The sequence below is a fragment of the Haliaeetus albicilla genome, chromosome 7 (genome assembly GCF_947461875.1).
Source record: "Haliaeetus albicilla chromosome 7, bHalAlb1.1, whole genome shotgun sequence".
NCBI classification, from domain to species: Eukaryota; Metazoa; Chordata; class Aves; order Accipitriformes; family Accipitridae; genus Haliaeetus; species Haliaeetus albicilla.
This window is the reverse complement of record NC_091489.1, coordinates 41,274,518-41,287,553: the sequence shown is the minus strand read 5'-3', so window position 1 is coordinate 41,287,553 and position 13,036 is coordinate 41,274,518. Positions and strand designations below refer to the sequence as shown.

General features: G+C 40.0%; 1 protein-coding gene across 1 annotated transcript in view; it reads right to left on the bottom strand.

The window, feature by feature from the left end:
• The window catches only part of CBL (Cbl proto-oncogene), a 46,054-nt gene that overhangs the window by 15,375 nt on the left and 17,643 nt on the right, over positions 1 to 13,036 (bottom strand). The window contains exons 3-7 of the mRNA XM_069788021.1: positions 5,314 to 5,460; positions 3,816 to 3,972; positions 2,160 to 2,281; positions 999 to 1,136; positions 82 to 169 (exon numbers count right to left, since the gene is read on the bottom strand). Of these exons, the coding sequence (XP_069644122.1) occupies positions 82 to 169; positions 999 to 1,136; positions 2,160 to 2,281; positions 3,816 to 3,972; positions 5,314 to 5,460 (652 nt within the window). The remainder of the gene's footprint in view (positions 1 to 81; positions 170 to 998; positions 1,137 to 2,159; positions 2,282 to 3,815; positions 3,973 to 5,313; positions 5,461 to 13,036) is intronic.

The following is a 13,036-nucleotide window of genomic DNA, read 5'->3' as shown; positions in this document are numbered from 1 at the left end:
ACAGAATTGTATAAACAGCTGAGGAGGCTAGAAATTAGGAAGAAAGCAAGTGAATTTCATGGGATAGAATACTTTGCTCACCTGTGTAACTTTAATGTGGTCCTGAGGTGTGGGCTCACACAGGCCAGTCAAGTCAGGATTCTGATTCCGGCCATCAGGAAATAAATAACTGTAAGCAGTTGGGGAAAAAAGATGATCTCTCTCTCTATATGTGCATATACACACACGCATACACATACAGAGGCACATGCGCGTGAACACAAATATAATGTTTCTTTTAGGGATGGTGGAGGAAAGAAAGAATGAGGGTGAGAAGTGAGGGGTGGAAATTGAAGGTATTCTGAATTCAAAAGAAGTTTTGGAATAATTTTATTGTTGGACAAACCCCAAACATGTCATTCTTAAAAAGAAGCTTGTCTTCCTTCCTGGCATCAATTTTTATTTTAAACAGGATGTTATGGCCCCAGACTACTCTTCTTAAATCATCCTATAGTGAAACTGTAATATCCAGAGTAAGAAAACTGATGCCATAAGCAGTTGCCATGGCTCAAATTAAGGACTGGACTGGAAAAGAATCTATAACAAGGGAAACACTGACGCACACTTATCGTTTGCTATTGCAAGGGACAGTACAGCTCTACAGTGCAAAGATAGCTGTCTGAGCATTCTTGAGTGCCAAAACAGTTAAGCATATGAATTATTCCACTGACATCAATGGGACTATTCACATGACTGAACTGTTTTGCTGAATCAAGGTCTAAATAAAAAGGAAGAGCTGAGAGATGTCCAAAAGGGGCTCAGTGATGTCAACAGTGATTGCTTGACCTCTGCAACATGCTGCCTCTCCTGTGAAGTAGATAATGTGTGATGAACCCAGAGGGTACGTTTTACCATTCAACTGACTTTAAGACCTCACCACAGGATTAAGTTTTATAAAACAAACTCACAGTGAAAAAGGGCAAAAGGGCAAAAAACTTCATTTTGATAATGTTACTTACAAGCCTTCCCTGAAGCCATCAATCAGTGCTTGAAAAAGAGGTTTGTTGTGGGGGATTGTCTGAAGAATGTTCCCATCTGCAGTGACATAGCCAATGGCCCACTGACCGAGTCGTGTACAACTCAATCGGAAAATATAACTAAAAACACACAAAGGAAAAGCAACTTCAGTTTGGACTGGAACAGACAGAAAAGATTAAATGCCCAGTAGGCAGTCTTCGTCTGGCTATCTCAAGTCAGCAAATAAAAAATAGTAGGAATAACTTGATGATTTATACCAGCTTTCCGCAATTTACCCCCAGACAGATCAAAGGAGAACCTTGCAATCTGGTACTAAGTGAGAAAAGCATTCAAGCACTGGCCTCCAGGTGAAATTAAACCCAGAATCCAGAGCAAGAAAAGTCAGCATCATTAAAATCACTTGTTTCAAATTAACTTTAAAAAAACCCAACAAACAACAGAACCAACAGACTACACAAGGTTTCCATTTTTAAAACCAGCACAGAACTAACAGCATAACAACAACCTCCAGAAATGAACACTTGGCCCTTCCTGCATAAAGAAAAATCCGTTAGCCCTGTTGCATTGGGCCAAGTTCTACCCAGGACATTAGGTAGTCCAAAACTGCTCAGGTCCATAACGCCCACAGAAGCATGTGTTGCCCCCAGAGCCTCTGAAGTCCACCCAGGCTGCAGCATTACCTTGCAGCCAGCCTGCTCTGCCTGCCACACTTTTTTCTGCCAGAGCAAATATTGGTCAGCTGCCTTGTCTGTCTGAAGTTGGCTTCAGACGTACACACTGCTTCTGGGGGCTGCAATCTGCTCAGCTCTCCTGGTTTTATGCATATACACCATAAAATTATGGGACCTACAGACACATTCCCTTATTCATGGTCCTAAACAGCCCACCGTTTAGGCTTACTCTGGCAGTGTCTGCCTCTGTGCTCAGGCCTGAGGGAGCTGTTGTGACAATTGTGGGGGTGGGCAGGAGGTAAGTCACCACACAGAGGATAATCTCCAAATATAGGGCAAGCTAGGGTTTTTCACAGTTTAAATTTCTGAGGAAGGAGGACAAAGACAAAATAAACCCAATCTCCTCAGTCAGCACAGTAACCAGCGATGTTAGCAAGAATGATAAAAAAGCCAGTGCTGCCAAGCACTAACCTGCCAGGTTTGTGAATGAATTTCTGAAGCCGGGCTTTCACCTCATCATACGTTAGGAATGCCATATAACCAGGATGAGTCACCGCTAGGCTGTTCCAGTTCCTGAGCAAAGAGGACCATGGCTATAGAAACAACAAATAAACACATTAACCATGCATTTCTAAAAAGTATCAACACATACAATATTCCTTAATCAAAGGGATCAGTCCTTCAGTTAAAGAAGCAGGTTTCTTATCCCAGCATAAATCCAGTAGAGGAACTAAAACCTACATTCTCATGCAGCAGCCTTAGCATTTGAGTTTCTCTCTTGTCAGTGATAAAAACATCACCTAAGACAGACCTTAATCAAAACTCCTTTAATAAATGCCAAGGGAGAAGTCAGTGAGGTCACAAAAAGACTGCTCAAGAATAGCTACCAATTTGTGCTGCTTCTGCAGAGAAAATGACTCATTCCTGAGACAGGGATAAAGACAGGAGTTTAAAAAGATTATGCACAGGACCAGAAACCATGACTAGTCTGATCTCTTAACACCGACTTCCTGTACGGCCTCAGGAAAGTGACCTCCCCTCTCTGTCTCAGTTTCACTGTGTGTAAGATGCTTGTGACTACTCCTTAACCAACTAACCTCACTTGGGTGTGGCAAGGATTAGTGGCTAGTCTAAGATTTGAATAAATAAACCAGCACATGCATGTTAAATATTCCTTAAAATGATGTACAAAAAGTCATAACAACCATTTGGAAGCTCTCAATCCTGAGAGGGGCTTGGGTGTCCAAATCTCATCCATTTTTCCCAAATTTCTCAACTTGTCTAAAAGAAGATATTATCTCTCCTTAAGAACTGTGCATCTCTTAGAAACTGCAGCAACTCTTAACTTGCTCTTTATGTACTATAGTTGGAAAAAGTACTGAATGAGATCAGCCACATTGCAAAACCAAACATGGGAATTTTTCATCTAGGCATATCTTAATTACAACCCACCCTATCACATGGGAAAAGGCAAGTCAGAGCCAAAGAAGTAAGTGTTTGTTCTTGTAAATACCCAATTGCACCATCAGAAGCTGTGTTTTTGAGTTTAGCACTATTAAAGACTGTGGGTTGGAATTTTACCTACTATTAATATCACTTCAGTAATACAGATATTTCTCGTGCACAGAACACAGACATGTCCACAACATCCTGGCTGTGTCAGTTCAAAAGCTAGGAAGCCCAAATTTCTTTCCATGCTTGTGCTCCATTCTGAGCAAACCCCCCATGGAAAATAAATCTGACAAGAAAGAAAGGACAAGGAAAGACAGACTGATAAAACTAAGCTTCACATTTCCTGGCTTACAGAAGTTCTATCAGAACTTCAGTCTAAAAGTGACCTTTGAAAGGGAAAAACTGATTCATGGGAGGATAGTGAATGTGCCTTAGAGTTGCAGTATATATTTAGACAATTTTTTTTTCTACAACCAGAAGTATCACACACTTTTACTGCAATATAGGGACCTAAGTATTACTAGAGCTGTTTAGGGGATGAAGGGCAAGATGACCAAATCCCTTACAGCCTAAGTAATGTCATTTTAGTGTGTAAAATACAGTTTGTCCTGGGAAAAGAGTCTAACCTGAAGCACTGAGACACATTTCAAGTGATTCGTGTTCCTCAATTCTTACCTGAAAAAGTCGTGTGAAGATATCAAATTCAAATACTGAAATGTAGTCATTGCACGTCAAGTCAATCGTTGACTTCAGGGCCATGGCTTCCAGCCCTGAACTGATTGGATGCACTTCATGCAAGGCCTGACGGAAGCTCTTCCAAGGAACGATAGTCCTGGGGAAAACCAAGCCATCTGTAAATGTGATATGCTGAAGACCAGCACCTTACATATTTTTTTTTGTCAGTATGCACCTCATGATAATAGAAGCGAAGAAAATAAAAAATCAAAATCAAAATTATCCACAAGAGATTTATTCATGTTACGCAAGGACAGGATTTCTTGGTACTGCAGGAAATTAGCAGCCAAATGAACTTCAATTTTCTCTGCATATGCAAAATTTTGGAATCTGAAGTCCAGCTCTGCTTTCTCCTTTCCCTTCTTCTGCAGTCCTATCATGTTAACGCTTGTATGTACCCTGGGCTGTATACAACACTATCACTCGATAAGAATTTAATAATGTCGCAGCTGGTAGAGGAGTTAACAGTAAGTCTTTTAGTAGAGGTCTAGATAGTTTAAAAAAAAAAAAAACACAAAAAAATCTGCAACAATTCTCTAAAGAGCGATTAACTGGAGAAGTAAGATAATCAGAAGCCAAAACAGAGGCTCCTGTTTAAAGGAATATTTTCCTTCTTTTAAAACATCAAGTGGAATAGAAACATAGAAAGAACATGCTTAGCTTCAGACAACTGTGTTATTCATGAGCAAATATATTATTGCTTTTTGTTCTGACAGCTACTAATTAAACTCTTTATGTGAAGTACCTCCGTTAGAAAACAGTACCCAATTCCATTAACTTTCATCCTCAAATGTTGCTGCAGACACCTCTACAGTTCATTTAGTCAGCGTTTTATTCGATACAAAAATTAAAACTGACATTTCAACAGTTTGCACGAAAATATACATTGCACTTCACTTTCTCCTTCATTCTATCTTAACAAAGCCATTATGCAAATTGACAAAAGTTCAGAGAAGCCAGAAGAAAGGTGACTAAGTGATTGGAAAGACTAATTGGAGGGAAGATGAAAAGAATTTAATATAATGGCTTAGCTAAAAGACAAGTAATATTGGGGGCACGGTAACCTTTGGAAGAAGAAAGCAGGGTTTTTTGCATAGTTCATGGAGCTTCCTTACAAGTTAAGGAATTAAATTAAGGAGAGGAAAATTTAAGCTGAATAATCAAGGGAAACTCTGTGACAATACAAGAGTCTCCTAGGGCAAGACCCATCACTTGACACACTTAAAACAAGACAGGACAAAGAACTGGGAAATATAATAAAGGAACAAACTTGTACCTTACCCCAGAGAGTGGACCAAATGACTAGTAGTTCTCTCCCATCATTCATTTTAATCTGACAAAGACCTTTCTGAACCACAAAACAGAATTTTTAAAAATACACAGTGCTTTGTGCAGTTTGTTCCCACATCTCTATTTTTAAGCACAGTTAGAAACTTACTTTTCACCAAAAGCCTTTCTCCAAAATTCTGCAGCATCTGCCTTGGTGATCCGGAACGTGTCTCCCTGGAAAAGGCCGCTTGGGAAAATACCTTTAAGTTCTGCTAGCATATGGCTGAATATCAGGGATAACTTTGTCAGGTTACGCCTACAAAGGACCACAAAACCAAACGTTTCTTTCAGAAAAGACAGACATGGTTTAGCACTCTGAACAAAACAGAAATAGTACCTATTGCAATTCAAGAATTATCCCAGACTAGAAAACTTCTCTTATTTGGGACCACCTTTCAAGTATTTACCCAGCATTCAGAACACATCTATCATATGGTACTTATCAGTAAGGTCTGTGTTTGTCAAGACATTTTCCATAATGACTAACTTTGCATAACCTCTTTGAGATGGGCAGGTTATTGCCAAGGCGCAGCCCCCCCCACCCCGCCCCAAGGAAATACATTCACAGAAAACATTCAAAACCAATATTCAGACCTCACCTATTAAGTAACAGCAGAATCAGAGCCAAAACCTCATCAGACTCCTCTGCTCTTGGGTCTGAACATTCCTTATGAGAGCACATAAAACTACTGCTGCCTTGGACCAGGCAAACTGAATGTCTTTCCAAGTCTCCAGAGGGTCCCAACACAGTAGATTTGCTCAGAGCACAACTAACTGATAATAACAGGCCCAGCTCCCAAGGGAAGGTCAAAACACCTGCAGTTTTTTCCTAAAATGGTAATAACTTACATACAAAAGCTTGATGGTCAGGGCATTCAACCATATTGTGTTGAGTGATTATCCAATTTGAATTACAAATTGGTACCTCAAGTCCCTTCTCTGCCTGATGACATTCATATATCAGGAGTGCTCTAGTCCATCAGGGTATGCCCTTTTCTAAACTGGAGAGGGAAAGTTGGAGAAGAAGAAAAGAGATATTCTATATTCTCTGCTTCAGATTTAGTGAATGCGCAAAAGAATTCCAGAAATAGAAGACAGGAGGACTACTGCCTGGCAGAGAGGACACAGCACCATTGGGAGCATTTTGGGTTATATGCTTCACAAGAAACTAGCATTGGATTGGCATCAAATTCCAGTACAAACCGCAGCCCAGGACTGCTTCTTCCCTCCTTGTAGTCTTAGTGACTATGTTAAGGAGGTAAGCTCTATGTTGTAACTGTGCTATGCAGAAATAGAGCTAGCTTGGGTACCTCAAAGCATCAATGCCTGTAGCAGCACAGGAATACCAAAATAACAGTCTTCCTACTTAGGAGTCAAACAATAGTACCATTACACACAAGGGAGGTCATCTTCCACTCATAGATGGAAAAAAAAAAAAAAAATCTATTCACTAGTAGCACCTCTTTCTCTCATTCCTTTATCCAAATAAAGGATGACTCTCTTCTCTTCCACTCCATTACATTCTCCAGATGCTAAAATGGGAGTTCCTGAAAAGAGACAGGGATATTTCTAGGCCAGAGGCTTTCTTTCACCCCCACGTCACATGCTTAAAGGTAAAAGAAGGAACGAGTATTACGTGGGAAAGGACAATCTCCAAGTTATGTCCAACAGACCCGAGCTGGTCTTAACCAGCTGCATTAACCACCAAAGGCATTGCACAGACTCAGTTATGACACTGAGCAACAAGTTATTTTGCAGACTGCAAAATACTGAACCATTTAGAGAGGGACTAGAAGCATCCCCAGTCACGTAGTGTTTTCTTAATGTCTTGTTTTCCAAGCGCTCTCACTAAGTATGGTACTATTGTAGTGTGCCATGTCCCTGAAGACAGCTGTGTTTGGCAGCAAACTACACTCCCCCCCAGGTTTCAGCCTTTCACTAATTTCTAGTATTCTGGTTGGACTGGTTCCAATCTATTACTTCATGTTGGACATTTTTCAGATACCACTCGCTCCAGATACGCTACTCCTAGTTGAAGTACTTATTCTATTAATCAGCCTGATTGCAGAACTGACCTCCAGCTAAAGGAGATAGGTAACTATCTCCAGCCTTTCTGCAAAAATTCTCTGGATGTTTGGGCTTATGTCTTTTAGCTCCATGTCATACTCATAGAGTCTAAACTCAATTGGAATTTACCTACTTTGCTTGACATATATTCTACCATTTACTCAGCTCCACAAGAGCCCTTCCTCCATACTATGATACAGTCTGGGTAGACTAGAAGGTATACAGGACTCAAACCAATAAATCTTCTTTCACAGTAGTTCTCCTCTCTTCCCCTTATTTATTCAACTACATTTTAATTTGTGTCTCAGCAATGAAAGCTGCTCAAAGTGTTTATAGGTGCCAGCTATACAGCAAGGGATGCTGGGTTTTGTCATTTCATACATGTGCGATAACAACAGGTGCTCAAGATTAACATAACTAAAACCACCCAGATGCTCTTCTGTAGGCTGCTTCATTCAGCAGCTCTCTACTAGATACGTTACACATTCAAACTGTGTTTATTTTAAAGCAGCTATATGATTTGGTTGTTTGATTCTATGAACACAGACTGAAAAGCTTTGTTGTTCACCACTCTTTGTCAGTTAACTGGTGTCCACAGAGAGGGCCTGTCAGGAAGTCCCCTTGCCTTACTAGTGTATCACAATTACCAGTCATCTTGCTTTTGCAGTTTTGTTATACCTTTGGAGTGCTACTGTAATTCCTCACCTTCTGATTTTAAGAGGGTTTATACAGTATGTCTTAAGAAAAATTATACAGGATCCTGTGTGTAGGAAAAACTAAGCTGTATCAGAACAGCAAAGTAACGGCTTCCTGTGTGATCACAATCACATTTAAGATTATCGGTGGCTCAGGACCTAGATGTATGGATACACAAAGAAGCTGCAGCAGTACAAAACGAGGCTGTTACCTTATCAGTAGTATCTGTGCATCTCCCCACCCTGGTGTAATGTTAAGTAATCCAAAGTTGCATATTCCTCTTTCCAGTAGCACATAAGCAACTTCACATTTGCCAGGGTAAGACTCAGATTCTGAGGCACAGCCACTGGCTAATCCTACAGAAAAGATGATTTAACTGTAAACACACCCCAGCTCCCTCCCTCCCTCCAGAGGGTAGGCTCCCACCATGTCCCTGCAATGCCTTTAGCTGACAAACACTAGAAAAATTGCAAATCAGGGGTTCTAGCTACAGAGCTTGTTCCCTGAGCTGTCTTCTGAAAGTCCCCACTTCCATAAAATGACAGAAAATATGACAGTTTATGGCAGTGCAAAAAAAAAAAAAAAAAGAAAACACCATACTATTATGAATCATTTCATCCATCTACAACTCAAGCAAAAAAAGAGATGGTATTTGTTTTTACTAAGTTTATGAAAACAATGCTTGAGCAAAACCTGCTAACTTTTGTTACACTAACATGCAAGTAATTGGTAAGAATTAAATTCTGAATAATTTCCTTGAGGGCCAGCATGCAATATTTGTGTGCAATCTGAACAGGTAAAGTGGCATCTCACAGCAGTGCATTAATGCCAAATGACTAAAAAGTTAGCGATCCTAAAGCTGTTTTGATATATGGCACAAGTTAGCACCGACTTGCTAACACACTTGAAAACTCATGTCCTATTTGTGAAAAAATTCTAAGCATGCTTGAAACTAATGTATGCAATATTTATAGATGGAAGGAAAGTAATTTCAGGCAGACACTCTCCTATTGCTGCCCAGCACAGTGTGAAAATTTGGGTATGATCAGGCAAGCACAAATGCATTTCTGACTCTCGAACAAGAAGCTAAGTGAACAAGTGCACGGTTTAAACAACGCAACAGTTAACACTGCAAGAAGACAAGGTATATTCCTGTGTCCATTTGCTTACCACTTCTGCCTAAGAGCCTTCTCTCTTAGCTGAGTTTCAGGAAGTGCTTGCACTCAGCTGAGCACATCATTTCAGCAAGAGAAGTAAGAACTTCCGCAGGCTTAAGGATGGATAAACAAATGATTTTACAAAAACACACACTGAAGGACTTTGTTTCCAAAAAAGTTTCTAATACCTGAACATTTTCATTTCTTAAGGTTATTATTTTTTTACAAGTATTCAGCTGTATCTTAGGTAAATAACAGGAAAAACACAGGAAGTTAACATAAAACCCAGCAAATTGCAGAGTGTTTTATGTCAGTAACTAGCTTTTACATACAGCAACTAGTTACCAATCCTGTGCTAAAAGGACAGACATTTTCTTTCAAGAGTTAACTCCTTCATTTTAACAAACCAAGTTACACAATTGTAAATTACTACAGGCCAACTGACATATTGAAGTTTAGTGATTATGATTGTATTTTATTTTTAGTAACATCAGCAACTGTCCTCATCTCCATTGCTTTGGCTAAACAGAAGCAAGTGTTCTCCCAGAAAAAGGGTAATATTTTCAAAGAATACTCAAGTGACTTAAGACCAGAGATTCCCAAATATTTTTGGCCACAGACCTCCAACAATCTTCCATGTTTCTTATAGACGATGATGGCCCTCTTTCTAACTTTTAGCTAAACATAGTGATGAACACAAATACTGTTACCAGAAGTTGCACCAGGCATATGCCAGCTGCAGTTTGGGAATCACTGACTTAGGCACCTAAATGCCATTGACAGTCAGTGGAATTTAAACACCTGTCACATAAGCGCTTTTGAAAACGTTACCCAGGGACCACAGGCCACATCAGTTGGCTTGCCTCACTGTTTGCAACTGAGCTGAAGGCAACACCTGTGCCAGCTTCAAACAAAGAACTACAGCATGCTTCTGTTCAGTGGTTACATGCAAAGACAGAGCAACAGATACAGTTTAGGTAGGATTTCATGTTCCTGCAAGTGCTTTCATACATACATGCAAAGTATTCAGCTTATTATCGTTAGATAGTGAATCAACGACATAAAAAGTGAAAGCTTAGAAAGCCAAATATTTTTCCACTCAATAGAGTAACCAAATATTTTACTACAAAACATTTGCAGTTCTAGTGTGGAGGCATTATTCCTTCCGTACACACAACGTTAACAGAGAACCATTTCTTTTAACAACCCAGAAACATCACCAGAGCCTGTTTAGCTGCAATCACACTCGCCTGTAAAACTGCGCTACCTTGACACTGACAGGGGTCTAAAGATGCAGGTCTCAAGCAATCATTTTGGGGAACAAAAACCAGCATGCAGCAAGACTGTTTCTTCAGTTACCCAGTGCTTATTAATCAGCTGGCTCCCCAAGGCCGGGCCAGGCCTGCCGGCAGCTCTGCAGGCTGAACAGGCATGTTCCTTCGTCCTCCCTCCTCCGTGCCCCCTCCGCTGTGGTTGTGCTACTTCCTTCCTGCTTCATGACTGGTTTTGCTCCACGCATCTTAGCGGAAGTCAAAAGGTCGAGCAGGCACTTCCATTTGCACCACAGTTCTTTGCTGCAGCCCCTCTGAGGGCCAGCCCCCATCTGGGTTTTCTGGTACTGTTGCCTCCCCCAGACCTATAGCAGATTTTTCTTTTCCAGTTTCCTGTTTGCTGGACAAAAGCATTTTTCCACCGTATAGGCTCAGTCTTGCAAAACCATTAATGGCAGAGGACGGTTTTAATCAGAGCTTTGCTTCTTTCAGCTATGTCAGCACGATTAATTAAATTAATTCATGTTACAAAGTCATACAGCACCTAATGCGCTTCATGACTAAAATGCCTTTCTCACCTCAAGGCAATGTTAATGTACTACCATTTCTAGTACTACCATTTCTGCCACTGCCAGCTAGGATTTTTTCATTTTCTTCCAGTATTTCTAAACTACTTCACAGCTAACCAACTGACACAGTATAATTTTGTTCTGCACACGTAGCAAGGAGACCGCTCCACTGGATGATTTAGTCACAATGTTGTGCTCACATGCCATAATTTGACATGCACATACTGTCATGTCTGCAAAACTCATTCTGTTGAAAACATGCTACAAATACTGCTGTGCAGAGGAATTAAGAGCTGTAACACAAGACAACCAACTACAAAATGCTTCACATCTCTGAAGTTATTGTGCATATTTCTTATATACAACTGAATTTTCAAAGGGATTTTTGTATTTGCACTCCCACTGACTGTAGTTACACTTGGAACACTGGGTTTTCACAAAAAACATTCAGCCTCTCTAAGAATAGGCTTCATTTAACAAAGATTCTTCCCAGGAAGTTAACACAAACACAGCTACACCTCCACCTTGGCCCCAAAGCAAAATTAAGCTGAACATGACTCAAATGACTTCAACACACTTTTGAGAAAATGCTTTATTTCATAAAATCAGCACCAAACGGGCTAAAACTACATGTCAACAATGAAGATTCAAGAGGGCAAAAAGAATTCAAATCTGAGGACCTAAGTTACTGTAAAACCATCCTATTCAAAACTCAAGAGAAGGTGCTTTCTACATTGCAACTGGCTGTTTAAAGGGGCATGACCCAAAAATGCAGATCACAACAAGAAATACTATCTCAGTAAACTGGAGGAATGACTACAGAGTATTTTTTAAAAAGTATACCTATTTATTCTAATGGAAGATTAAGGGGAAAAAGCATTACAGAGGATGTGGGAGTGTCTGACACATTAGCACTAAACTCATTGACTGAAAGCTCCTAGAACAGATGACGCAGTTTCTAATTGCTTCTGTCCTCACAGAATTGCAGAATTAACTAACACGTTCACACAGGACAACGCAGCTGCACCACTTCCTTTCTACAGAAATTCTACATTTATTTGGTAAGAGAATTACAAATTGGTGGCTTGGAAATGAGACGATTGCTCAGTTAAACTGAGGGAAACACATTCTAATTGTTGTACTATTATTCATGCTACTGCTGAAAACTTGTATTTTTTTTAAGCAACTCACAGTCCAAAATGGCTTCCGTGGTGTCACAGTCTTATCTCTCCAGTGGCTCTCCATTTAAGTTTATGACATGCAGAGCTACAAGCACACTATAATTATTTCACTAGTTGAGCAATTAATGCTTGCTTTTCTGCAAATCACACTCAACAACCCTATTGATGGATAAAGCTTCCTTCAGGACTTTGACATTCTTCTGAATATGAGATCATATTAAATTTTCTGAGGAAAAGAAAAAAAAAAGTGTTTTACCTCATTTTACAGGTGAGGCAGCTGAAGGACAGAAAGAAAAACTGCTGGAAGCTAGAATTACAGCTAGGGAATTTCTAATTCCTTATCACGTGCTCATTATTGCAGAATACTATCTACTAAGTACTGCTGCAGGAAATTATAACTAAGGAAATACTAGTTTCCTACCTTCTCACTTCTGGGGTTACTTTGGAATTACACACTTGCCTCCAGATGATGTTTAGGTGACAGGGTTAGCACCCGCTACAGGTAAATGCAAGCTCCAGTACTCAAGGAAAAAAAAAACCCCAAACCCACAGTTCTTGGTCCTGCAAACAGCCAAACATTCTTTTTTCCTGTAACTACTTTACATCTTACAATTTGATGTTTTGAAAATTTAAGAACTAAAAAAACCACCAAAACCCCAGCTCTCTTAACGAGTCTCCAACAAGTAAAACACACCTTTCAGCAACCACAAAGGTGTGAGGTTATCATATAACACATGCTTTTCAGATGTTACAAACTATGCAACAGATATGAGCAGTTAGACCCAATTTCAGCAGATAGGTGGCTGTGCCTTGTTCCAGAAAAAACTGTATCTTCTATCTTAATACCACACCAGCAAGAAGTTTTCTGCATGCTCTTCATGTTAACATAAA